The following is a 25987-nucleotide window of genomic DNA, read 5'->3' on the forward strand; positions in this document are numbered from 1 at the left end:
CAGTTCAGCTCATGTTGCAATTAGCGTGATCTAAGCCGCAGTGCTTGAGAACGGCCACTAAAGCAGAGTATGGTGCTGTGCGACTTCAGCGCCCTGCACTGTGTACATCTGGCCGGATATGCAAAAAGCTGAGCAGTGGGGTGTCAGCCCCCCATCAATATGATGTTGATGACCCACACTAAGTATAGCACATCAATATCTTAGTAGTGGAAAATCCCTTTAAATGGGGTTGTCTCACTATGAAAACCACTTTACGTAGAGGGGGTCATCTACCATCAAGTGCATCATATGGCAACAGCAGAAATCCATTATCCTATGTGATCTGCAGTTGAAATCTAGGCCACTTCCCTCGCCCTTAGGCCGCATCCCTCGCCCTTAGGCCGCATCCCTCGCCCTTAGGCCGCATCCCCGGCCCTTAGGCCGCATCCCCGGCCCTTAGGCCGCATCCGTCGCCCCTTAGGCCGCATCCGTCGCCCCTTAGGTCGCATCCGTCGCCCCTTAGGTCGCATCCGTCGCCCCTTAGGTCGCATCCGTCGCCCCTTAGGTCGCATCCGTCGCCCCTTAGGTAGCATCTGTCGCCCCTTAGGTCGCATCTGTCGCCCCTTAGGTCGCATCCCTCGCCCTTAGGCCGCATCCCTGGCCCTTAGGCCGCATCCCTGGCCCTTAGGCCGCATCCGTCGCCCCTTAGGTCGCATCCGTCACCCCTTAGGTCGCATCCGTCGCCCCTTAGGTCGCATCCGTCGCCCCTTAGGTCGCATCCGTCGCCCCTTAGGTCGCATCCGTCGCCCCTTAGGTCGCCTCCGTCGCCCCTTAGGTCGCCTCCGTCGCCCCTTAGGTCGCCTCCGTCGCCCCTTAGGTCGCCTCCGTCGCCCCTTAGGTCGCCTCCGTCGCCCCTTAGGTCGCCTCCGTCGCCCCTTAGGTCGCCTCCGTCGCCCCTTAGGTCGCCTCCGTCGCCCCTTAGGTCGCCTCCGTCGCCCCTTAGGTCGCCTCCGTCGCCCCTTAGGTCGCGTCCGTCGCCCCTTAGGTCGCGTCCGTCGCCCCTTAGGTCGCGTCCGTCGCCCCTTAGGTCGCGTCCGTCGCCCCTTAGGTCGCGTCCGTCGCCCCTTAGGTCGCGTCCGTCGCCCCTTAGGTCGCGTCCGTCGCCCCTTAGGTCGCGTCCGTCGCCCCTTAGGTCGCGTCCGTCGCCCCTTAGGTCGCCTCCCTCGCCCTTAGGCCGCATCCCTGGCCCTTAGGCCGCATCCCTCGCCCTTAGGCCGCATCCCTCGCCCTTAGGCCGCATCCCTCGCCCTTAGGCCGCATCCCTGGCCCTTAGGCCGCATCCCTGGCCCTTAGGCCGCATCCCTTGCCCTTAGACCGCATCCCTCGCCCTTAGGCCGCATCCCTTTCCCTCACTCTTAGGCCGGCGTCACACTGGCGAGTTTTCCGGACGTATGAACGTATGGACGTATGATTATGCCCAAAGGCCACATGCGGAGCAGACCCAACTTTGTAAGTACAATAATGTCTTAACATTATGTCTCCTTCAAAAATGCTTGACCGACCTTTTTTAGTTCAAAATGTGACTTTTTATTCTGATATTCTGGCAACTTTTTGTCACAAAGCAAAGATGATTAACATGATATAGTGTTAACGGACATAGCTAAGATTGATGTTGCGTTGTGTCCTATTTTTGTAAGCACAAAACTCGTACAGAGGGTTGTGGGCCATGTTCTTTTACTCTGTCCTAATTGAGGTCTTACTTTAGGATAATAATTTCCTAATGCTTTTGAAGTATCGTCTTTAAAATATCCAGAAATGTAACTCCGCAAGGACAGGGTTCTCTCCCCTCAGTACCAGTCTGTCACTGTAAACTTGTTTACTGTAAAGGATATCTAGACCCCTGTATGTAACCCCTTTCACATGTACAGCACCATGGAATTAATGTTGCTATCTAAACAACTAATAATAAGATTATTTATCTATCAATGACAACTGTTTTAAGCAATGTGCAGAATGAGGGCTTGGTAATAACAAAATGTTGGACCATGTCATTGCAGTGGATGATGTTATGAGAAGATGGCGCAGCATCCGGGACCAGTACCGGCGGGAACGTCAGATGCGTGCAAGAAGTGGGTCAGCAGCACCACCAAAAAAAAGAAAATACATATATTATGACCGTCTGTCATTTTTGGATGGCAGTATGGATTTAAGGCAGTAAGTCATAACCACACAACACTTTTTTCAAATACTATTTTTTTATTTTATGTTTTTAAGGATATTCCATGCCACTTTGGATGTAAGGAGTGGTAAACATATGCAAATTCAAAATGGCTAAAAAATTTTTTAAAAATATGGGCCAGGATGAGAGAGGACACTGGCCGCCAAGCCTCACAAGCTCCAACAAGGGATGGGTGACAATACAGTATGCGTGGGTCCAGCTGTTCATTCTGTTTTTTGTTTCATATGTGTTTACTGCAGGTTATGTGATTGTTGTAAGAGGTGGGTCTTCACTCTGTTTGTGTAGCTTTTCAATGGTAGGCGACAGTATGATGTGTTGTGGTAGTCTTTTCCTCAGTTTGGGTGACTCACGGGATAAATCTTGGATCCCATTGTGTGAATAGCATATAACATGTGTTTTTGGAATGAGATCTATTGAGGATCTGATGTTTTGTGGACATATTTTTAATGAGATGAGGTCACAGATGTGTGAGCAAATAATGTCTACTAAATATTCACCTATTTCCTGGTTTCTTTTTGTCTTTATTGTTTAATGACAGAACACAGTCCAACCTCACAGAGAGGGAGACCGGGTCGGATTCGGAAGCAGTAATAGATCCGGTTGGTGTGGATGAAGAGGTGGCAGGCCCATCTTCTTCATCTGCTCACTCCATCATTCCGAGACCAACTGCTCCAGCATCACAAGACACAGCACCAAGTGTCCAAGATCCTGAACCACCACCCTCAGCAGCACATGAACCTGCAAGCCAGGAGGAGCAAGGCCAGAGCAGCAGTCCTACTGGCCCACCGGTGTCATCCCCACAGGCAGCTGTGCCTTTACCCAGAGGGCGCCGAAGGAGAGAGGTGCAAGCGACAAGGAGGGATGTGGACGCAGGTATCCTCAATTATTTGTCCAGGGCAGCTACGGATGATGGAGAGGAGGGCTTTTCTCGCAGCCTTGCCCGCTACCTTCGCCCCCTTCCCCGGGAGGTGAGGCTACGTGTGAGAGGGTGCATGCAAATCCTGATTGATTTAAGCACCCCTCCAAAAAACCCTATGAGGTATTTGAATTCATTGAGAGAAGGAAGCTTTCACAAACAAACCTCTTGCGCCTTCAATTTCCTCAACAGGTGCAGGATCAATCAGGATTTGCACCACCTACTCCACGTATGCCTCCACCTCAGCCCATCCCACCCCAAAATATGCAAAGGCCTGCACTGCACCAAATGGCAGCCTACAAACCCCCATTCCCAATATGGCCACTTTTCCAGACCCAGTGATGTAGGCTGGTCCCAACCTGGGTTTGGACAACATGGCCATTTTGGGATGGGGTATGACTACACCCAATATCTGCGTCAGCAGGAGTTGCAGAGAGAATTTATTTATGGCCAACAACCAAATGCCCAATATGGACAAGGGCAGAGTTCCGCTCCGCAACCATCTGCCTCCTCACAGGCTCAAGGACAATTGGCGCAACAAAGGCCCCCTGAACAGGACCCCGAGCTGCCGCTATCTCCCCCGCCTACTTACAGGGATCTGTAATTTCTATTTTCTTTTTGCTGAGGTCCATATATGTTATGCCAAACCATGGCTGTTGTTGTTTTGTATTGTCTGGATTGTTTATTTTGTTTGTTGTTTAACCCAAAACAAAAATTCCCCCAAAAAATATGTTGGCAAGTTGCCAAAAAAAGTTTGAGTCAGTTGGACAAAAAAAAAAATTCTAAAGCAAAATGATGTTTGTGGACTAATCATTTCAACACCAAACACATATGGTCTGCTCCAAATCTGGTAATTAAGGAAATCAAACACACACGTTACCGTTTAAAATGGCATAATAAATTGTATTTAAAAAATATAAGGGCAAAAAAATTACATCACAACTGAGACACAGCATAATCTTGCCAGGGAGTGGCACCAGGAGGAGAGACAAAATAATTGGTGAAAACATCCCTAACTTTTATGCCAGAAAGGGGACGGCGCGGAGGAGGGCCATGTGGTGTAGGCCTAATCACATTGCTCAACATGTGTTCACCAATAGCATCTGATGAGCAATCATGTATGCGGGTGTAATTGTGCAAAATTACACACGCTTTGATCACTTCGTTCACTGAAGTTTCACTGAGCTGAATGGCAGACTGGAGAACACGCCATTTGGACACCAGAATCCCAAAGGCACACTCCACCAGTCTCCGCGCCCTAGAAAGCCGTAAATTAAATATTTTCCTCCGGTGGTCGAGGTTGCGCCGTGGATAAGGCCTCATGACATGTCTGGTCAGTTGGAACGCCTCATCTCCAACAAAAACAAAAGGCACTGCTTCTGCACTGGAGCCTGGCAGTTGTTGAGGCGGTGGGAGATCTAACAGGTTGTCACGTAGCCGCCGACCCATAATGGACGAATTGAAGACCCTAGAGTCTCCAGTTCGCCCATAGACCCCAATGTCTACAATTATAAACCTGTAGTGACTGTCAACTACAGCTAACAGAACTACAGAGAAAAACTGCTTATAATTGTAGAATTGGGAGCCAGAGTTCGGCGGCTTACGTACCCTGATATGTTTCCCATCAACGGCTCCAATGTAGTTAGGGAAGTCACAATTTTGCTGGTAACCACGGGCTATTTGTAGCCAATCAGCCTGCTTTGGCTCAGGCATAACAAGGTCTTTCATTTTCTCCCATATTTGGCGACAGGTTAAACGTACAATGCCAGATATTGTTGAGCGTCCTATTAAAAACTCAAGGTGAAGTCCCGCATATGACAATCCTGTTGTCAGGAAGCTGAAAAATGAAACAAAAAAAATATTAGTTATGTTAAACCAGTACACACAAAACATTAATAGGCAAAATTTTTGTTGTTTTCCTGTAAAGCAGGATAAGGTCTACAAAAACAAAAAGTTACTAAGGCAACTTGACTAGTAAATTTTTGTAAAGCTTATATATATGTTTGTGACCTACTGTCCACATATACCTGGAAAGAAATGATAAAAAACAACTGTTTTAAAAGTAAAAGAAAACAGTATGTGAGGAGGGTGAATATGTAATACATACCGTAAGGTTAGGAGAAGACGCTCCTCTGCGGATATTGCTTTGCGCAACCTTGTGTCCTGATATGTTATACCGGGACGTAAAATCTCCAACAATCTATCAAATGTTGGGATGGTCATGCGACAGTATAGATAGAATTTATCGGGATGTTGCCGCAGAGCTGTATAGAGCCTCTTGAAATGGCCTTTAGTGAGGCGTTTCGTGAGAAGAGGATGCACCCACATTCTGGTTCTCCTCCTTCGCGGATCAGCAATAACTGGATATGGATGGCCATAGCGACGTGACAAGAGCCAGTTATACAAAACCCGCTGGGTTGGGGTGAAGTGAAGGAGGTCAGACATGGTGCAAAGGTTGAGAGAATACACCAACAAATGCACAAAAACCAAATGGCCATATGGGAGGGTGGCACTTGTTGTCGAGGCCTTAAATAGGGTTTCTGAGGCTGATTTAAATCAATTACAGCCTCCAAAACCGTTAAATGTCCATTTTGGCAGGTTGCGTGAAAAATACGCATTACGGCTGGCATATGGATTACATACGCAACATTACATGCGCAAAATACGCTGACACACCCTGCCTATGGATCACTATTTTGGGAACATTTCTCCGTATTACGGCCGTAAAAAACGGACCGTATTGTCTTACGCTGAGTGTGACGCCGGCCTTAGGCCGCATCCCTCGCCCTTAGGCCGCATGCCTCGCCCTTAGGTCACATCTCTCACCCCTTAGGCGAGAACAGAAGAATCCATAATTTTATATTTTACAGCTCGTTGCCCAGGTTACCGGCCACCTCTGCAATCCCAGCATGGCCGCTTACAGCACGCTCATGCTACGCACTCCTTCCTATGCGTTGCAGCCTGTTGGCGTCACTCTGAAGCTGGCGGATGTGTACAGAACAGGAAATGTCAGTCTATTGGGAGGACCAGTGATCCCGCTAGATTTCCGGATATTTTATTTTTAAACCACGACGTGGAAAATGAAGAAAAAGTGTTTAAAGGGGTTTTCCTTTTTCAGAAAACCCCTTTTACCGGCTGCAAGTTGTTTGAAAATAAAAACCATGTTGGACTTTACTCCCCCTCCCCGGGTCCAGTGCTGAGTGTCTGCCGCTGCTGCCAGTGTCCATTATTGTCTGCAGAACTTATGTCACATCGACAGCACTGCAGCCAATCAGCTCAGCGGCTCATGGTCAATTCTGGCAGAACTCAGATTGATGGCAGTGCTGTCTAGTGCAGCAGTCTATACAAACAGCGGGAGCAGTGCAGCCCTGGACCGGGGGAGAGGGGGGTTCACTGTTAGGTTTTCTTTAAAGGGAACCTATCACCCCGTTTTTTAAAGATTAGATAAAAATAGTGTGAAATAGGGGCAGAGCTGGGCTTTACATTAGTGCCTTTTCGGTGCCTTTACACCCCCGTTAGGCTGCCGAAATACCTTTGTGAAGTGGCCGTTTTGTCCTGTCACTCAAGTTGGTCAGGTCGGATGGGCGTGGTCACAGCGCTGTTTCTCCCCCAGATCAGGCTCATCATTACGTTGGTGGCGTAGTGGTGTGCGCATGTCCAAGGTCCCGAATCCTGCACAGGGGTGTGAAAATAGCAGCGATGTCCGTTATTTCATTGGTGGTCGGTGGGCGCGGCCATCTTGCTTTGGCCGCGCGTGCGCAGAAGCGGCGCTCTGCTGGCCGCGGCTTCAGGAAAATGGCTGCGGGCATCCGCGCGTGCGCAGATGGCTATCGCGGCGGCCATTTTCGTGAAGCCGAAATGTGAACTCTGCTTCACGAAAATGGCCGCCGCGATAGCCATCTGCGCACGCGCGGATGCCCGCGGCCATTTTCCTGAAGCCGCGGCCAGCAGAGCGCCGCTTCTGCGCACGCGCGGCCAAAGCAAGATGGCCGCGCCCACCGACCACCAATGAAATAACGGACATCGCTGCTATTTTCACACCCCTGTGCAGGATTCGGGACCTTGGACATGCGCACACCACTACGCCACCAACGTAATGATGAGCCTGATCTGGGGGAGAAACAGCGCTGTGACCACGCCCATCCGACCTGACCAACTTGAGTGACAGGACAAAACGGCCACTTCACAAAGGTATTTCGGCAGCCTAACGGGGGTGTAAAGGCACCAAAAAGGCAGTAATGTAAAGCCCAGCTCTGCCCCTATTTAACACTATTTTTATCTAATCTTTAACCCCTTAAGCCCGTATGACGTACTATCCCGTCGAGGTGGGGTGGGCCTTAATTCCCGGTGACGGGATAGTACGTCATACGCGATCGGCCGCGCTCACGGGGGGAGCGCGGCCGATCGCGGCCGGGTGTCGGCTGCATATCGCAGCTGACATCCGGCACTATGTGCCAGGAGCGGTCACGGACCGCCCCCGGCACATTAACCCCCGGCACACCGCGATCAAACATGATCGCGGTGTACCGGCGGTACAGGGAAGCATCGCGCAGGGAGGGGGCTCCCTGCGTGCTTCCCTGAGACGATCGGTACAAGGTGATGTACTCACCTCGTACCGAACGTCTTCTCCCTGCAGGCCCCGGATCCAAAATGGCCGAGGGGCTGTATCCGGGTCCTGCAGGGAGCACTTCCGGGTCGGAGCAGGCTGCAGATGAAAGCTGCAGCCTGCTCCGATGAAAGTATGATCGCGGATCTGATAGAGTGCTGTGCACACTATCAGATCTGCGATCTGTGATGTCCCCCCCTGGGACAAAGTAAAAAAGTAAAAAAAAAAATTCCCACATGTGTAAAAAAAAAAAAAAAATTCCTAAATAAATAATAATAAAAAAAAAAATATTATTCCCATAAATACATTTCTTTATCTAAAAAAACCAAACAAAAACAATAAAAGTACACATATTTAGTATCGCCGCGTCCGTAACGACCCAACCTATAAAACTGGCCCACTAGTTAACCCCTTCAGTAAACACCGTAAGAAAAAAAAAAAAAAAAACGAGGCAAAAAACAACGCTTTATTACCATACCGCCGAACAAAAAGTGGAATAACACGCGATCAAAAAGACGGATATAAATAACCATGTTACCGCTGAAAACGTCATCTTGTCCCGCAAAAAACGAGCCGCCATACAGCATCATCAGCAAAAAAATAAAAAAGTTATAGTCCTCAGAATAAAGCGATGCCAAAATAATTATTTTTTCTATAAAATAGTTTTTATCGTATAAAAGCGTCAAAACATAAAAAAATGATATAAATGAGGTATCGCTGTAATCGTACTGACCCGAAGAATAAAACTGCTTTATCAATTTTACCAAGCGCAGAACGGTATAAACGCCTCTCCCAAAAGAAATTCATGAATAGCTGGTTTTTGGTTATTCTGCCTCACAAAAATCGGAATAAAAAGTGATAAAAAATGGTCACGTGTCCGAAAATGTTACCAATAAAAACGTCAACTCGTCCCGCAAAAAACAAGACCTCACATGACAATGTGGAAAAATTATAGGTCTCAAAATTTGGAGACGCAAAAACTTTTTTGCTATAAAAAGCATCTTTTAGTCTGGTTTCACACTTGCGTTTTTATCTGCATGCGTTTTTAAAAAAAAACGCATGTGTGAAAAAATGCATGTAAACGCGGTAAAACGCATGCGTTTTTATAGAAAAACACAAGAAAACAAGAAAAAAACAAAAAACCCTAACCCTACCCCTAACCTGAAATACGTGGCACTGAAATACGTGGCACTGAAATATACGTTTATATACGTATATACGTATATACGTATATAAGTGCCACGATATTTAAGTGCCACGATATTTAAGTGCCACGTATTTAAGTGCCACGTATTTAAGTGCCACGTATTTAAGTGCCACGTATTTAAGTGCCACGTATTTAAGTGCCACGTATTTAAGTGCCACGTATTTCAGTGCCACGTATTTACGTGCCACGTATTTACGTGCCACGTATTTTCAGTGCCTGAAATACGTGGCACTGAAATACGTGGCACTGAAATATCGTGGCACTGAAGTATTTACGTGCCACGTATTTTTCAGTGCCTGAAATACGTGGCACTGAAATACGTGGCCCTGAAATATCGTGGCACTGAAATATCGTGGCACTGAAATACGTGGCACTTAAATACGTGGCACTTAAATACGTGGCTCTTAAATACGTGGCACTTATATACGTGGCACTTATATACGTGGCACTTATGACTGTCAGAAAATGTTCAGTAAACGGTTAGGGGTGAGGTTAGGGGTAGGGTTTCAGGTAGAATTGGGGAGTTTCCACTGTTCAGGCACATCAGGGGCTCTCCAAACGCGACATGGCGTCCAATCTCAATTCCAGCCAATTCTGCGTTGAAAAAGTAAAACAGTGCTCCTTCCCTTCCGAGCTCTCCCGTGCGTCCAAAAAGGGGTTTACCCCAACATATGGGGTATCAGCGTACTAGGGACAAATTGAACAACAACTTCTGGGGTCCAAGTTCTCTTGTTATTCTTGGGAAAATAAAAATTTGGGGGGCTAAAAATCATTTTTGTGGGAAAAAAAATATGTTTTATTTTCACGGCTCTGCGTTGTAAACTGTAGTGAAACACTTGGGGGTTCAAAGTTCTCACAACACATCTAGATAAGTTCCTTGGGAGGTCTAGTTTCCAATATGGGGTCACTTGTGGGGGGTTTGTACTGTTTGGGTACATCAGGGGCTCTGCAAATGCAACGTGACGCCTGCAGACCAATCCATTTAAGTCTGCATTCCAAATGGCGCTCCTTCCCTTCCGAGCTCTGTCATGCGCCCAAACAGTGGTTCCCCCCCACATAGGGGGTATCAGCGTACTCAGGACAAATTGGACAACAACTTTTAGGGTCCAATTTATCCTGATACCCTTGTGAAAATACAAAACTGGGGGCTAAATTTCATTTTTGTGAAAAAAAAAAAAAAATTATTTTCACGGCTCTGCGTTATAAACTGTAGTGAAACACTTGGGGGTTCAAAGTTCTCACAACACATCTAGATAAGTTCCTTGGAGGGTCTAGTTTCCAATATGGGGTAACTTGTGGGGGGTTTGTACTGTTTGGGTACATCAGGGGCTCTGCAAATGCAACGTGACGCCTGCACACCAATCCATTTAAGTCTGCATTCCAAATGGTGCTCCTTCCCTTCCGAGCTCTGTCATGCGCCCAAACAGTGGTTCCCCCCCACATAGGGGGTATCAGCGTACTCCAGACAAATTGGACAACAACTTTTGGGGTCCAATTTATCCTGATACCCTTGTGAAAATACAAAACTGGGGGCTAAAAAATCATTTTTGTGAAAAAAAAAAATAATTTTTATTTTCACGGCTCTGCGTTATAAACTGTAGTGAAACACTTGGGGGTTCAAAGCTCTCAAAACACATCTAGATAAGTTCCTTAGGGGGTCTACTTTCCAAAATGGTGTCACTTGTGGGGGGGTTTAATGTTTAGGCACATCAGGGGCTCTCCAAACGCAACATGGCATCCCATCTTAATTCCAGTCAATTTTGCATTGAAAAGTAAAATAGCGCTTCTTCCCTTCTGAGCTCTGCTATGCGCCCAAACAATGGTTTACACCCACATATGGGGTATCGTCGTACTCAGGACAAATTGCACAACAACTTTTGTGGTCTAATTTCTTCTCTTACCCTTGGGGAAATAAAAAAATGGGGGTGAAAAGATAATTTTTGTGAAAAAATATGATTTTTTATTTTTACGGCTCTGCATTATAAACTTCTGTGAAGCACTTGTTGGGTCAAAGTGCTCAACACACATCTAGATAAGTTCCTTAAGGGGTCTACTTTCCAAAATGGTGTCACTCGTGGAGGGTTTCAATGTTTAGGCACATCAAGGGCTCTCTAAATGCAACATGGCGTCCCATCTCAATTCCAGTCAATTTTGCATTGAAAAGTCAAATGGCGCTCCTTCCCTTCCGAGCTCTGCCCTGCGCCCAAACAATAGTTTACACCCACATATGGGGTATCAGCGTACTCAGGACAAATTGCACAACAATTTTTGGGGTCCAATTTCTTCTCTCACCCTTGGGAAAATAAAAAATTGGGGGTGAAAAGATCATTTTTGTGAAAAAATATGATTTTTTATTTTTACGGCTCTGCATTATAAACTTCTGTAAAGCACGTGTTGGGTCAAAGTGCTCACCACACATCTAGATAAGTTCCTTAGGGGGTCTACTTTCCAAAATGGTGTCACTTGTTAGGGGTTTCAATGTTTAGGCACATCAGGGGCTCTCCAAATGCAACATGGCGTCCCATCTCAATTCCAGTCAATTTTGCATTGAAAAGTCAAATGGCGCTCCTTTGCTTCCAAGCTCTGCCATGCGCCCAAACTGTGGTTTACCCCCACATATGGGGTATCAGCGTACTCAGGACAAATTGTACAACAACTTTTGGGGTCTATTTTCTCCTGTTACCCTTGGTAAAATAAAACAAGTTGGAGCTGAAATAAATTTTGTGTGAAAAAAAGTTAAATGTTCATTTTTATTTAAACATTCCAAAAATTCCTGTGAAACACCTGAAGGGTTAATAAACTTCTTGAAAGTGGTTTTGAGCACCTTGAGGGGTGCAGTTTTTAGAATGGTGTCACACTTGGGTATTTTCTATCATATAGACCCCTCAAAATGACTTCAAATGAGATGTGGTCCCTAAAAAAAAATGGTGTTGTAAAAATGAGAAATTGCTGGTCAACTTTTAACCCTTATAACTCCGTCACAAAAAAAAATTTTGGTTCCAAAATTGTGCTGATGTAAAGTAGACATGTGGGAAATGTTACTTATTAAGTATTTTGTGTGACATATCTCTGTGATTTAAGGGCATAAAAATTCAAAGTTGGAAAATTGCGAAAGTTTCCAAATTTTCGCCAAATATTCGTTTTTTTCACAAATAAACGCAAGTTATATCGAAGAAATTTTACCACTAACATGAAGTACAATATGTCACGAGAAAACAATGTCTGAATCGCCAAGATCCGTTGAAGCGTTCCAGAGTTATAACCTCATAAAGGGACAGTGGTCAGAATTGTAAAAATTGGCCCGGTCATTAACGTGCAAACCACCCTCGGGGCTTAAGGGGTTAAAAAACGGGGTGATAGGTTCCCTTTAAACAAACTGCAGCTGGTGACTGGAGTTTTCTGAAAACGCCTTTAACTTAAAAACTTTATTCAAACAGTGAGTTATTTTCTGACCACACAGCCCCTTGAGGCTGGAACACGACTAGTTGTTACAGCCACTATGACGTAGTCCACAACTGTCATTACTGTAATCATTTTGGTCTCCAAAAAAATGGCGTCGTCACCGGCCTGTAATTCAAAACAGTCACGTGACTCTTAGCCAATGAACGCGTTTACTGTCAGGGAGGCGTGGCTAGTTCTCGAAGGGCTGACAGGACTCTGCGTGCTAACATGAATGGCAGCGCGCGGTGTATGACGTCACTCTGTGGGCATATACCCCGCCCACATTCGCCTTCGCAGCATCCTGGAGAGTAGCTTTGCGGCAGCGCATCATTTCCGGTCTGTAGGAGCAGGACCTGGTGAGGAGGGTTGTGCAGGGACGGGGTTCTGGGCTCGTTGCGTCCTTGTGCATGGCGCTATGTGGTGCTGCTGTGTGGGGGGATGGGTGCGGGGCGCTGACTGGTAACAGCCGGGAGGCTCCCACCACTGGGTGATGCAGGGCCTGGGAGCTGCTGCCATGACAGCTGTGTGCAGCGTGTAGTCTGCAGCAGGCGGAGGTGCGCAGGGCTGCGGTATCCGTACATAATGCATTCTGCAGATTGTATCTATCATTTCCGGGTGTTGCCTCTTATAACTTCCCCCAGGATTGGAGCAACCTGTTCATCTGCACTGTACTGATCCGGAGCAGTCTGTGCTGTCCGGTCCATGCTGGTGTACTGTGATTACATGGAGCCTGAGTGCAGTGTCTTCTAAAAGGGGCTGTCCACCCTTATATAATAGTTATATAGGGGCAGAGACCCTGATTCCAGTGATGTATCACTCACTGGGCTGCTTGCTACAGGTTTTTTTTTTTTTTTATAAAAAAAACACTTTTTTTCTGCCGCAGACCTAGCAGTGCTGTGAATGCTGAGCTGTGTATAACCCCGCCCATGCCACTGATTGGCAGCTTTCTGCCTATGCGCAGTGTATGGGGAAATGCAGGGTTAAACACAGGTCATGAATATGGAGGACTACCTGGCAACGGTTTCCTAATCCTCTAGTGATGATCTGCTGCTGATAAAACAGTGTTTTGTTTTTTATTATAAAGAATACAGCAAGCAGCCTAGTAAGAGACATATTGCTGGATGAAGGGTTTCACAATCAAAACTATATGCATAAGTGATTCTTTCGAAGAAAATTCCAGCAATACCTTTACCTAGATAGATGGTTCCTCCCGCCCAGCGCTGCCTTCTCTTGCTTGACTGATGGCTCCTTTGCCTGTAGTCACATAGCCTACAGCCTGTCAGTCAAGGAGGAGGAGGCAGAGCTGGGCGGGGAATAGAGCTGGAGTGACAGAGGCTTCAGCTCTACCATAGCCTCTCATCTGCATATCAATTCAAACGCTGATTTCATGTGCACTGTGGATGTTGATGTGGATTTTGTTTTCCATAGGTTAACATGGTACTGCACAATACATGGAAAACTGCTGCAGATCCGCAGCGTCTTATCTGCAACGTGTGCACATAGCCTTAACCCCTTCCCGACATGCGCCGTACTAGTACTGCTCTGCGGGAACTGAGTTCCCGCAAACCGCAGTACTAGTACGGCGGCACGATCGCATGCTGGTGTCAGCTGTATGTGACAGGCGCCGGAAAGCCTCCTGCACTGCCTGTCAGATCGCTGATCTGACAGTGCTATGCAAAGTTTCAGAGCAGCGATCTGATGTACCATAGTGATGTCCCACCCTGGGACAATGTTGTAAAGTAAAAAAAAAAAAAAAACCCTTGTGGGGGGTTTCTACTGTTTAGGCACATCAGGGGCTCTGCAAACGCAATGTGACGCCTGCAGACCAATCCATCTAAGTCTGTATTCCAAATGGCGCTCCTTCCCTTCCGAGCTCTGCCGTGCGCCCAAACAGTGGTTCCCCCCCACATATGAGGTATCAGCGTACTCAGGACAAATTGGACAACTTTTGTGTTCCAATTTCTCCTGTTACCTTGGGGAAAATAAAAAATTTGAGGCGAAAAGATCATTTTTGTGAAATGTTTTTTTTTTTCTTTTAAACGGCTCTACATTATAAACTTCTGTGAAGCACTTGGTGGGTCAAAGTGCTCACCACACATCTAGATAAGTTCCTTAGGGGGTCTAGTTTCCAAAATGGTGTCACTTGTGGGGGTTTCCACTGTTTAGGCACATCAGGGGCTCTCCAAACGCAACATGGCGTCCCATCTCAATTCAAGCGAATTTTGCATTGAAAAGTCAAACGTTGCTCCTTCCTTTCCGAGCTCTGCGGTGCGCCTGAATAGTGGTTTACCCCCACATATGGGGGTATCAGTGTACTTAGGACAAATTGCAAAACAACTTTTGGGGTCCAATTTGTCCTGTTACCCTTGGGAAAATAAAACAAATTGGATCTGAAGTAAAAATGTTGTGAAAAAAAAATTAAATGTTCAATTTTTTTAAACATTTCAAAAATTACTGTGAAGCACCTGAAGGGTTAATAAACTTTTTGAATGTGGTTTTGAGTACCTTGAGGGGTGCAGTTTTTAGAATGGTGTCACTTTTGGGCATTTTCTGTCATATAGGCCCCTCAAAGTCACTTCAAGTGTGAGGTGGTCCCTAAAAAAAAAATGGTGTTGTAAAAATGAGAAATCTCTGGTCAACTTTTAACCCTTATAACTTCCTAACAAAAATTATGTTTCCAAAATTGCGCTGATGTAAAGCAGACATGTGGGTAATGTTATTTATTAAAGTAAAAAAGGGGGAGAAGCCAGCGCTACTTGTGGTCAGAACGCAAAACATAAAGTGCACATGCACATATTGATTTCTGAGTTTCAAAAATGAGACATTTAGCAAACAATTGATCAATTCTTTGAGCCACCCCGTGGTCTTGCTTCTAACATATTAAGGAGGCCGTAATGGCACAGCGAATATAAAAATCATAGAGTAGGACTGCCCCATGAGAATGCCGTGATGTGGTGGGGTGGCTCAAAGAATTGATCAATTGTTTGCTAAATGTCTCATTTTGATATACAGTTAGAAATTAATATGTGCATGAGCACTTTTTGTATTGCGTTCTGACCACAAGCAGCGCTGGCTTCTCCCCTTTTATAATGTTATTTATTAACTATTTTGTATGATGTGACGCTCTAATTTAAGTGCATTAAAACTAAAAGTTTAAAAATTGCAAAATTTTCATAATTTTCGCCAAATTTCCATTTTTTTTTCACAAATAAACGCAAGTCAAATCAAAGAAATTTTACCACTATCATAAAGTACAATATGTCACGAGAAAACAATCTCAGAATCACCGGGATCCGTTAAAGCGTTTCAGAGTTATAACCTCATAAAGGGACAGTGGTCAGAATTGAAAAAAGTTGCCTGGTCAGGAAGGGCTGTAGGAACATAATTTTCATGCTTTAAAAAAAGGTTACACTTTTTTTCCTTTGTTACTGTTGAGATTCCCTGCTGATTACATGGTGTCCAGCAGCACGTTATTGTTGTGGCACGTTTGCTCTTTGGACTAATGTGTTGTCTGTGACGACTACTACATGATTACATTAATTACGGAACTGTTTTGATATTAACATGTCGGATTGTGGAGAGTTTTCTTTACTTTGTGTATTAGCAGATGGCTGCAGGGATTTTCTTGTATTTTTTTTTCCAACTGCAGCTCTGTGCCGGGATCCTCCCATAGATAAAAGCAGCTTTATTGTCGATAACATAGGTTGCTCATTCTTTTTATGCAGATTTGTAATCTCTTGTTTCAAGAGCAGGTTTATAAACTTGTTCTGCCAGTTTTACACATGAGATTTGTTGTCAGCCCCATATTTTCCCCCTACTTTTGTGGGGGTGTCTTGTCCTATGACCCTCAAGCTTTCTCCACAAACATCCACAGGATCAACCACAATTTGTGGACTTCATTCATTCGTTCATGCATTCCAAACGTTTTGTGACAGAATGGATTGTATGAATCCTATGTCATCACACCTTTTGATAATCTGCATGGGAATTTTCCTTTTTGGTTTATACACCCCTTCAAAATATTATTATTATTATTTAAAATTGACAGTTGTCCCTTAAACAACAATTTGCAACATGTTATTAAAAAAATACTCCTGTTATCAAAAATGAAGGGGTGTTTAGTTTTATATTTGTTGCCCAGGCTGGCCACTGATGTTGGCAGTCTGTGGTATTTGGTCTCCTAGGCTAGGAGCCAGCGCTTACCAGATTTTTCCAGTAGAACTTGTAAGGTCTTCTCTACAGCTAACCAGATCTCTGAATCCGTCCAGTTTTTTGCCCGCGCGCCCCTCTGATGCTGCAAGAAGCAAAGCTTTGCTGCATCGGTGACTAAGTTGGGGTCAGCGGCTCATCAATCGATCAGGAATACACAGCCGCCTGGCAAACAGGAAGCCTGGAGGAAGGGGATCCTTGGGCTCTTGAAGATTGAAGATGAGAGTAATAGGGACAAGTAGTGGTCCTGGGGTGCTGCATAGATTAAAAAATCTATACTCCTCCACACATAATTTCTTTTGACCGCTGCAGACAACCATCAACTGCTGATTGGCTGCAGTCTTTACATTTCAACCTATACTGAACGGTGCAACAATTGTGGAGCCTCTGTCCTCTAGAGTCACAAAGGCCGGTCCTGGCTTGATCGACATCCCATATGCCAGGATATGTGATGGTTGCAGATGAGGCCAGGGCAGTACAGCTCACACCATTGCCCACGGGCCACAACTGGCCTATAATGATGTGCTCTGGCCTGTGGGAGGTCAGGATGTGATTTTAGGAGACCAGCCAATATGACTTTTCAGGAGAGAAGGCATCGCCCTTGTTAGAAACTTCTACCGTATTCAGTTGGAAAGTTTCTATAAAGTTTGTGCACAGTCTGCATGGTGCCAACTGTACAAGGGGTACGATCACGTGCTGTGGAATTGGTGCAGATACTCTTTTTCAGGCAATAATTTCCTCTAATGCTGAAATGAAGTGTGTGTGTGTGTTCCCCTTTTTTTTTTTTTCTTCTATTAGACTAGTGTAGTCATTATATCACACTTACTAACATGTCTTATATTCCCCATTTTACTCTAGGGGGAAAGACACATTTATTCTTATCCGTTTTTGATAACTTGTGCTGACTTTGTTGTATAGTTTGTTATATAAGCGATGTATGTAATTATGTATTATGTTTATTCTCTTCTTCCTCCTCAGTAAGTTGTCGGATGAAGACTGGATCGAGGATGTGGCATGAAGCTCGTAAGCACGAGCGGAAGCTGCGGGGGATGATGGTGGATTATAAAAAGCGGGCTGAGCGCCGGCGAGAGTACTATGAGAAGATCGTAAGTAGACATGATGTTGTTTTTTTTTCTTTCTCTAGGTGAGTTGCTTATTAAAGTTATAATATTCACCTTTGTCCACAAGCCTTATTAGGGTGTCATTTAGGAACCCTTCCTATTACATGGCATTTACATGTCTGGGTGTCAAGGTCCATGATTCGTGGACTGGCCGTGGGTCTCCTGACCTGAATACATCATCCTAAGGACTCATGCAGGTCCATTCAACAGGGTCCAAGCACGGACAACAATGCATGGGCTGGCCACCGCTCTCCGGACCTGATTGTGACAGCCCTATAGTAATGTATGAAGCTGTCACTCCCGAGTCCGTGCATTACGGTCTGTGGTCGCCCGTGTTGCAGGGACGTGTGCATAAGCCCTTGAAGGCGTATAGGAGGCTGTAATGTTTGGGTCAGGGGTCTCATCTGATTCACTCTAGTCAGGTACTGGAGTGAGATTTCTGCCATACAACTCATCACGAATTAGATGATCCGTAGCGTCGTTTCCCTGAACCTGGCATGGAAACTCAAGGTTTTCGACAATTTTGCAACTTTTCAAAGCTTTTACACCACTTTTTGGGGGGCGTAAAAGCTTTGATGAATTCGGGGGTGGTGGTGGGGGTGGGGGGGCAATGTTATATCGCATCCGAGCATAGACTACTTAAATGATGATTTCTAAAAGTAATTGCTGCTGTGTTGGTTCTCATACAGAAACAAATTTACCTGTGAAACCACAGGATTGGCCAGAAAATGACAATTGGTTCTTCCTCATTAGTTTTGTACTTTTTGCATTTTACTTAATTGCCATTTATACGTAGTTTTGGTCATTTTTATTTATTTATTTTTTTAAATGAAATATTCTCTTTTCAGAAAAAAGACCCAGCTCAGTTCCTTCAGGTACATGGACGATTCTGTAAGATTCACCTGGACTCTGCTGTGGCACTGGCTGCTGAAAGCCCTGTTAACATGTGAGGATCCTGATAAAAAAAACACATTTTTCTGTAATTCCGCTGCGGACTGCTTTACCATCCTCTTACATACATTTTTTTTTTTTTTTTTCAGGATGCCGTGGCAGGGGGACCCTAACAACATGATTGACCGCTTTGATGTCCGCGCTCATCTTGACTATATTCCAGAATATAAACCTCCTCTTCTCACCACAATGTAAGCCGTGGCCATTTCTGCTTCTACTTTTTTTTTACTTTTTTTTTTTTTTTTTTTTTTTTTTTTTTTTATTATTTATTTGTTTTTATGTTAAAGGGTTTTATATAAATGTTTGTTGGGGTCAGATGACTAGATTGTTTCCATATTCCTTAAAAGGAACCCATCAGCCCATTTTTACATATAGAAGCACTAATATGGTCGTATATGCGCCTGTTCCCGTAATAGAAAAAAATTATATAATTTTTTTTTTTCCTAGAGATCCATTGTGCATTTTCATGAGAAATCTATGGAAGAAGCCATATGCTAAATTCCCAGGGGTGTATCTGTGCACATGAGCAGCTTCTTCCAAGTGCAATGACACCCCCCCGATGCACTTTCAACCTGATTTGCATATGGCTTTTACTCTAGATTTCTAATGACTGCTACATCAAATTTCAGTAAAGAAAAAGTTCATTTTTATTGGGATCCAAGCAACTATACAGCCATACTATTGTATGTAAAATGTGCTGACAGGTCCCCTTTTAAATTCTTTAGTTGTCACTGGTAATCATATTTTATGAAAAAATGAGTGGCCCAAATATCTTGCATAATTGCCTCGCGTCCTTGAATTTGCTATAAATGGTAATGAGTTGTTGGAATATCCATGATGGTTTTTATTTAAGATGCGGTTTCTTACAACAGCTAAGTTTCCTTCATTTTAAAGGAGTGGTCCTCCCTATATACAAGGGGTTGTATAACCTCTTAATAATAACCACAGAATGCTGCATAAATGCAAAGAAATCTATACTGACCAAAGACCGGCCTCGCCCCTCTGCTCCAGTCCTCGCCCCATACAGTGTTGCATGAGTACTGCAGTCAACCGGTTTTATGTCTGGTGTCCTTTGGGGGACGGAGGACAGAGAATGGAGATGTCATTTATTTAATTTTTTTCTTTTTGATAATATAGCTGCGCAAAGAGACGGGTAAATAATTTTGAGGTTTTTGTCTTTGTGGATCTTCAATCTCATTTTCACCAGTATTTTTGAAGGCTTATAGTGACTTTATTTCTGCCTTTACCAGATCACCTGAGCAGGAAGCTGATGACCGAAAGTGTAATTACGAACGCTACCGTGGGTTGGTACAGAATGACTTCGCTGGAAGTATGTATTAATGATTTAATAACAAAAAGATTATGATCTTGTGATCTAAATCAATTTTAGAAAATCCTCATCATCCTGCATTTACAGATGTTGCAATTCACAAATGAGCTGCTACACTTTGCTATTTTAATACGTTTATCATCTGCTTTTTTGTGTTATTTCTTCAAGATTTAAAAAAAAAAAAATATATAGTTTTTTTAAATGCAGAAATGAAAACGCATGCAAGAAAAATAAGAAACTGTGTATTTGATCATGAATGCACGTATGTGTTTTATTGTTTGTTGTATTTCCTTCCCTTTTTAAGTTTCTGAAGAGCAGTGTCTGTACCAGATTTATATTGATGAACTGTATGGCGGCCTACAAAGACCGGGGGATGATGAGAAGAAGAGGTAAGGGTCACGATGATTCCCATTTATATCATTACAGCTTCAGCGCTGCCCCAAGAATGGAAATTGATTTAACATCTGATCTTTTTTTAAACCCTTTGTTATACCATCAGCACCCCCCCTCCTTTTCTTGATACACTATGGCGGGGTGTCGATGGGTTACTATGGCAGGCAGGGGTCCGCTAAAGTCCCTCATTGCTGCCATTTTTCGTCTTATAAAGTAGAGTTAACAAATTTGCTCATGTACCTGCTTATTCGGCAAGCTATAGCGCTTACCGATTTAGGCTGCAGAGGGAACCCGGCTTCCCAGGTCACTCCCGATAATCAGGTGTCCGGCTCCGCAGCTACTTATGTCGCGGCTGTGTGACAAGTCACAGCACATGCATGGAGAGCCCAATACACAGGCGACACATGCATTTTTCGTGACTGTCACATAGCCGTGACACATGCAGCTGCGGAGCCGAACAGCTGATCAGCCGGCGCGATACAGGTATCTGGGTTCCCTCTGCAGCTTTTATTTATACGTATGTATGTTTCTTTTTAAAAAAAAATGACCTGGCTCTCAACGGAGTAAAGGGAATGGTTGATTCTGACTTTCTGTGCTCCCATCAGCTTGCGCAGGGTTGAAATAAAAAAAAAAAAAAAAAATTGTTTCTTGCCCTTCTTGGGTTCAGCGCTGTTTTGGACTTTGTTTTTGGCTGGAGCGGTGACACTGAGCTCGAAGGCTTTTTCTTTTTTTTTTCTTTTTTTTGTAGGTTGGCAGAAAAGAAGGCCTCCATTGGGTACACATACGATGACAGCACAGTGGCGGATTTAGGAAGCTCTGACAAAGAGGATGAAGATTCTGATGATGAGAGCAAATCTGATGAAGATGAGGTCATACCAGACATAGGTATCTTTACTTGTTACTGTAATATTGGCTCTGCTCTGCTGCACGGTGGTCGTGGGGTCTGACTTGGTTTGCAGAATTTGTCTAGAGCTTATATATGTTTCCCTTAGCTTAACTGTTTCCTCACTTACTAAAAAATAAAATGTCCAGGATTGAAGCATATATACTTTCATTGCCCTGCGTGATGTAACACTATAGCTCAGTTCTTGTAGAACCAGTAGCAAAGCATGTCCTGATAATTAGTGGATCTGGACACAACACTCTCCTGACCTAGAATTTCCACATAAGCTGTCCTGCCGAGGTTGCAGGAGCACCGCACCACGCCAGAGGGTACTGTCAGTTAACTACAGTTTTCATCTACAAATGGCCCTATGTGTGCTCTGCTGTGGCCGGTAGTGCACAGTGTCGGCAAGCTTGTAAGCGCTGCTCTGACATCGGCTGAATTACTGCAGTACACTCTTTTCCCAGCGATCTTCTGTTCGGGTATGTGCTCACTCAGTCTTTTTCCTGTGTTTTCGGAACAGAAACTGAGCAGAAACTTTCCAAATCCTCCTGAAAGACTTGGAGTCTCTGCTCAATTTCCAAAAACTCAGCAAAAAGACCCAGTGTGCACATACCCTTTTCTGTGCTACTCAAAAGCCATAGACGCAAGTATATACCTCCATATAGAAGTATCGGGAGCACGCAGTCCAGGTCAGCAGTGCAACCATAGCTCTAGTCTGGTCAAGCAGCAGCGCAGCACCCCACAGTATACAGGGGAGCGGTGTGCTGAAAATACTGCAAAAAAGTGGTTTTAATTCTTTAAAGTCATCATGATGAGCTTGGATATTACCTGTATTAATCACCGACACCTAACTTACTGTTTTCAGATGTGGAAGTGGATGTAGATGATATAACGGAGGAGCAGGTTGCTGATCTGAACAAGCAGGCCACCACTTATGGAATGGCGGAGGGAGACTTTGTCAGGTATTTCAGCAAGACATGTGGGGTCCAACACTTGTGGCCTCCTGCTGGTGCTGCTACTGCTCCATTTGGTGCCATAAATGCTGGATCCTAACAATTTTCTGATTATGACACAAAGTACTTTTTACGGTGCAGCCCTACAGCCGTATAAATCGACCTGGCCTGCGGATCTCCTGACCTGAGTGACGGCTGCATATATTTTTATGAAGCCGTCACACTGTGGTCATGAGAGCCGCGGGCGGTCCAAACTTGGTCCAATTTATATGGAAAAAAGCACCATATTTACTAGCCAGTTTTCCGCTACATGAATGTTCCGCTTAATATTGCGGACTGTGATGGACTCCTGTGTTTTTTGTGTTTTTATTAGGATGCTACGTAAAGATAAAGAAGAGTCTGAAGCAATAAAACATGCTAAAGCTTTAGAAGAGGAGAAGGCCATGTATTCTGTAAGGATCTGCACCAAAAGACAGCGGGACGTGACATGGTTCATTGCAGCAGGCCTGACCTCTTCAGACAGTATCTTACCCACATCGCCCTCTTTATATTGGATTTGTCCTTAGTACATTTTCCAGATTGTTCCTTCCGATCCCTTTTACCTTTTTAAACATTTGTTTCCGAGGGATCGTGTAAAAACTTTTCTCCATGTAATTGTAGGGACGACGTTCCCGACGGCAGAGAAGAGAGTTTAGAGAAAAACGACTCAAAGGAAGAAAGATCAGTCCACCCAGGTAAAGAGAAATGGTTTATTCCTATGAGAAAATGGCAAGCCTTGGGGCACGTGCTGACTACTGCATTATTGGTCTGAGCGTGATCCAACAAATCATCTGATCTTACTCGGACCATTGTTATACTATGGGGCCGTGCACATGTCTGAGATTTTCTTTTACTTTTCTGGGGGATGAGCCAGTCCAAGAAATAAAACGCTTCATGCCAAAGTTTGATCCGATATTCAGGTCGCGCTTGGCAATGCAAGTGCGATCTGGGTGTAAACCACCAGACTGCACTCGGATGACATCTGAGGTGCAGTCCCATTTCCATAGACTGACAGAATGGAGAAAATGGAGACTTTTTTTTTTTTTTTTTTTATCTCTCTCTTTTCATCCAAAAGAACCTGATCACATTATGAGCAAACTTTGCTCCGAGGATGATTTGCGTAATCAACCAGATTTTTCTCCTGCGCCTCATTGGAAGACACAGGACCATGGGTGTTGGGCTACTTTCACACTTCTGTTTATTTATATCCGTCACAATGCATCATTTTGGGGAAAAAACCGCATCCTGCTAATTTCTTATAGACTTGTATTGCCGACGGATCGCGACGTATGGCCACACGTTGTGTCCGTCATGCACTGGATGCGTTGGGTTTTGGCAGCCCATCTCGGAAAAACGTTCAAGGGAACGTTTTTCTGTACATCGCATCCAGTTGCCCGGCAGGAAATCTCTCTGACTCTTTCCTGCCCGACAACGCAGACGGAAATGTGAAAGCAAACACTTCCGTCAGTACGTCGCACCGACGCTTCGTGACGGCCCCGTACTGACGGAAATGTGAAAGAAGCTTTAGGCTGCTGCCACTAGGAGGTTGTCACTAAGTAAGCACAAAAAGATTAGCTCCTCCAACCCGATTTTTCTCGGATGAGAATACGTCCGGTCATCTGCACCTAGGCTTAAGAGCTATTTATTGGTAGGCAATAAATAGCAGACTACATAAATGACTTATCACTTCTGTACCTTGCATCATAAAGTAAATCATTACCATTTATTTTCTTTCTTTGAACAGTTATGCACGACGAGACAGTCCAACGTATGATCCTTACAGGAGGTGAGTAGGGTTGTTCACAAAATGCAACTTTGCCATGTATTTTAGTTGACTTACTTTCTGTATGAACTCGCATGTAATTATTGTAATATTTGTGATTTTTTTTTTTTAGCTATCTTTTTTTTTTTTTTTTTTTTTTTCCTCTTTTAAAACTTTTGCGCTCCAAATTGGAGATGCTAATACTTTTTATATGGTGTGTGCCTAAAAGGGATCTGTCACTAAGTTCTTGCTACCACATCTGAGAGCATCCTGATTACAACGAAGTGTCACTGGGCTGCTTGTTGCAGTTTTGATAAAATCAGTGTTTTTTTTTTGTTTTAGATCTACCAGTTCTCTGAATGCTGAGTTCTGTATAACCTCGCCCACACCACTGATTGGCAGCTTTAAGTGTACACACTGCATAGGCAGAAAACTAGGTCCAGGTTATAGAGAGCTCATGAATATGCAGGACTACATGGCAGCAGGTTTACTAGTCCTCTAGTTAAAATCACTGTTTCATTAGCAAGCAGCCCAGTAAGTAACAGATTGCTGTGATCAGCGTCTTTCTTTGCCCCTACATTATGCTGTCACAGAAGAGATGGTAAAAATCAGATGACATTTTCTTTAAATGCTAAAATATAGTCCTGTACATTCGAGACCGCAGTGTGTTCGGTTAGTATATCCTGTATTATTTCTGGAATCTGTCGCATGATTCATGGCTACTTCATTAGAAACATGTACCGTATTTCTCGGATTATAAGACGCACTTCTGTTTCCCAAAATTTTGGGGGAAGTTTTGGGGGTGGGGCAGGTGTGCCAGCAGCACGGGGGGGGGGGGGGGGGGCGGCAGGTGTGCCAGCAGCACGGGGGGGGGGGGCGCAGGTGTGCCAGCAGCACGGGGGGGGGGGGGGGCAGGTGTGCCAGCAGCACGGGGGGGGGGCAGCACGGGGGGGCGGCGGCGCAGGTGTGCCAGGCCAGCAGCACGGGGGGGGGTCAGGTGTGCGAGCAGCACGGGGGGGGCGGGGTCAGGTGTGCCAGAAGCACAGGGGGGGCAGGTGTCCCAGGATGGGGGTTATATAGATACCAGGATGAGGGACATGTATATGATTTGTAAGACTGACACTGGCATTATAAGACCGACCCCCATTTAACATAAAATTATTTTTTTCTTCACCAAATTTGGGGCGGTGTCTTATAATCAGGTTTACTGTAAGACGCCATGGTATTTCAGAGATAAACCTAGCTGAAAACAAGGCCACGGACGTGGTGACTAGTCGAGGTGGGGATGTTCCGGCCAGCTTCTCCCCGCCTGCTCAGATTGACTGGTCTCCTGCGACATGTATCCATCTGTTCCCTGGTCTTAATCATGTGACAGGTTCCATTTAAATTCTTAAGTCCTCTCTGTCTGCACAGCAAAGCTGGAAAGTGAGCAGCCGAAAACCTGAACAGATTCTTATAAATTTACGGTCTTATAATTGTAGTGTGATATGTGTTCAGCATAGAATAGAAGAAGCTGAGCACAATGATCTATATGATTGTTGGGAAAGGTTCACGATTTTATTAACTGACATGCCTGAAGTTTAAAGGAAACCTGCCACATTGTACACGCGGTGCCGATCTGTGGACAGTATAGAGAAGGATCAGCCGAGCTGGATGACATATAGGTTTGCTGGAAAAGACTCGGTATAACCTGTATTTTATCCATTGAAATACCTGGTGTTTGTATAAGAGTCCAGTGGGCGGCCCTACTGGTGAGTGACAGCCATCTGCATGCTCGGTCAAACAGGGGAGACTGTCAGTCACTGAGTAGGACCGCCCACTGGACTCCTACATCAACACCAGGGTTTTCAGTGAATTCATTGTTTATTTAAAATGTTCCCATAAAAATGTATAATCCGTCTAATCAGCTTTTCCGGCTCTATAATATCTTGCAGATAAAGGGAACCTGTAGAACA

General features: G+C 44.7%; 2 protein-coding genes across 3 annotated transcripts in view; both read left to right on the plus strand.

The window, feature by feature from the left end:
- The first annotated feature begins 1974 nt into the window (after positions 1-1974).
- Positions 1975-4136, plus strand: LOC143809398 (uncharacterized). The gene is made up of 2 exons (XM_077292468.1): positions 1975-2193; positions 2757-4136. The coding sequence occupies exons 1-2, from the start codon at positions 2015-2017 to the stop codon at positions 3736-3738; spliced, it is 1161 nt and encodes a 386-aa protein (XP_077148583.1). The 5' UTR covers positions 1975-2014; the 3' UTR covers positions 3739-4136.
- Positions 4137-12617: 8481 nt separating this feature from the next.
- The window catches only part of CLASRP (CLK4 associating serine/arginine rich protein), a 29284-nt gene continuing 15914 nt past the window's right edge, over positions 12618-25987 (plus strand). For both annotated transcript variants that reach the window (XR_013221327.1, XM_077285468.1), the window contains exons 1-11: positions 12618-12744; positions 17576-17703; positions 18567-18664; positions 18759-18860; positions 19920-19999; positions 20304-20388; positions 21141-21277; positions 22144-22240; positions 22605-22683; positions 22892-22965; positions 24015-24056. Coding sequence is in view for 1 of the 2 variants with exons in the window: in XM_077285468.1 (XP_077141583.1) it covers positions 17587-17703; positions 18567-18664; positions 18759-18860; positions 19920-19999; positions 20304-20388; positions 21141-21277; positions 22144-22240; positions 22605-22683; positions 22892-22965; positions 24015-24056 (911 nt within the window). In the remaining variant the exon portion in view is untranslated. The remainder of the gene's footprint in view (positions 12745-17575; positions 17704-18566; positions 18665-18758; positions 18861-19919; positions 20000-20303; positions 20389-21140; positions 21278-22143; positions 22241-22604; positions 22684-22891; positions 22966-24014; positions 24057-25987) is intronic.

The sequence above is a fragment of the Ranitomeya variabilis genome, chromosome 2, assembly GCF_051348905.1.
Source record: "Ranitomeya variabilis isolate aRanVar5 chromosome 2, aRanVar5.hap1, whole genome shotgun sequence".
NCBI lineage: Eukaryota > Metazoa > Chordata > Amphibia > Anura > Dendrobatidae > Ranitomeya > Ranitomeya variabilis.

Coding starts and splice junctions, on each gene's coding strand:
- LOC143809398 (XM_077292468.1), top strand. CDS start 2,015: ATGTTGGACCATGTCATTGCAGTGGATGATGTTATGAGAAGATGGCGC. Junction 2,194..2,756: donor GGCAGTATGGATTTAAGGCA/GTAAGTCATAAC, acceptor GTTTAATGACAG/AACACAGTCCAACCTCACAG.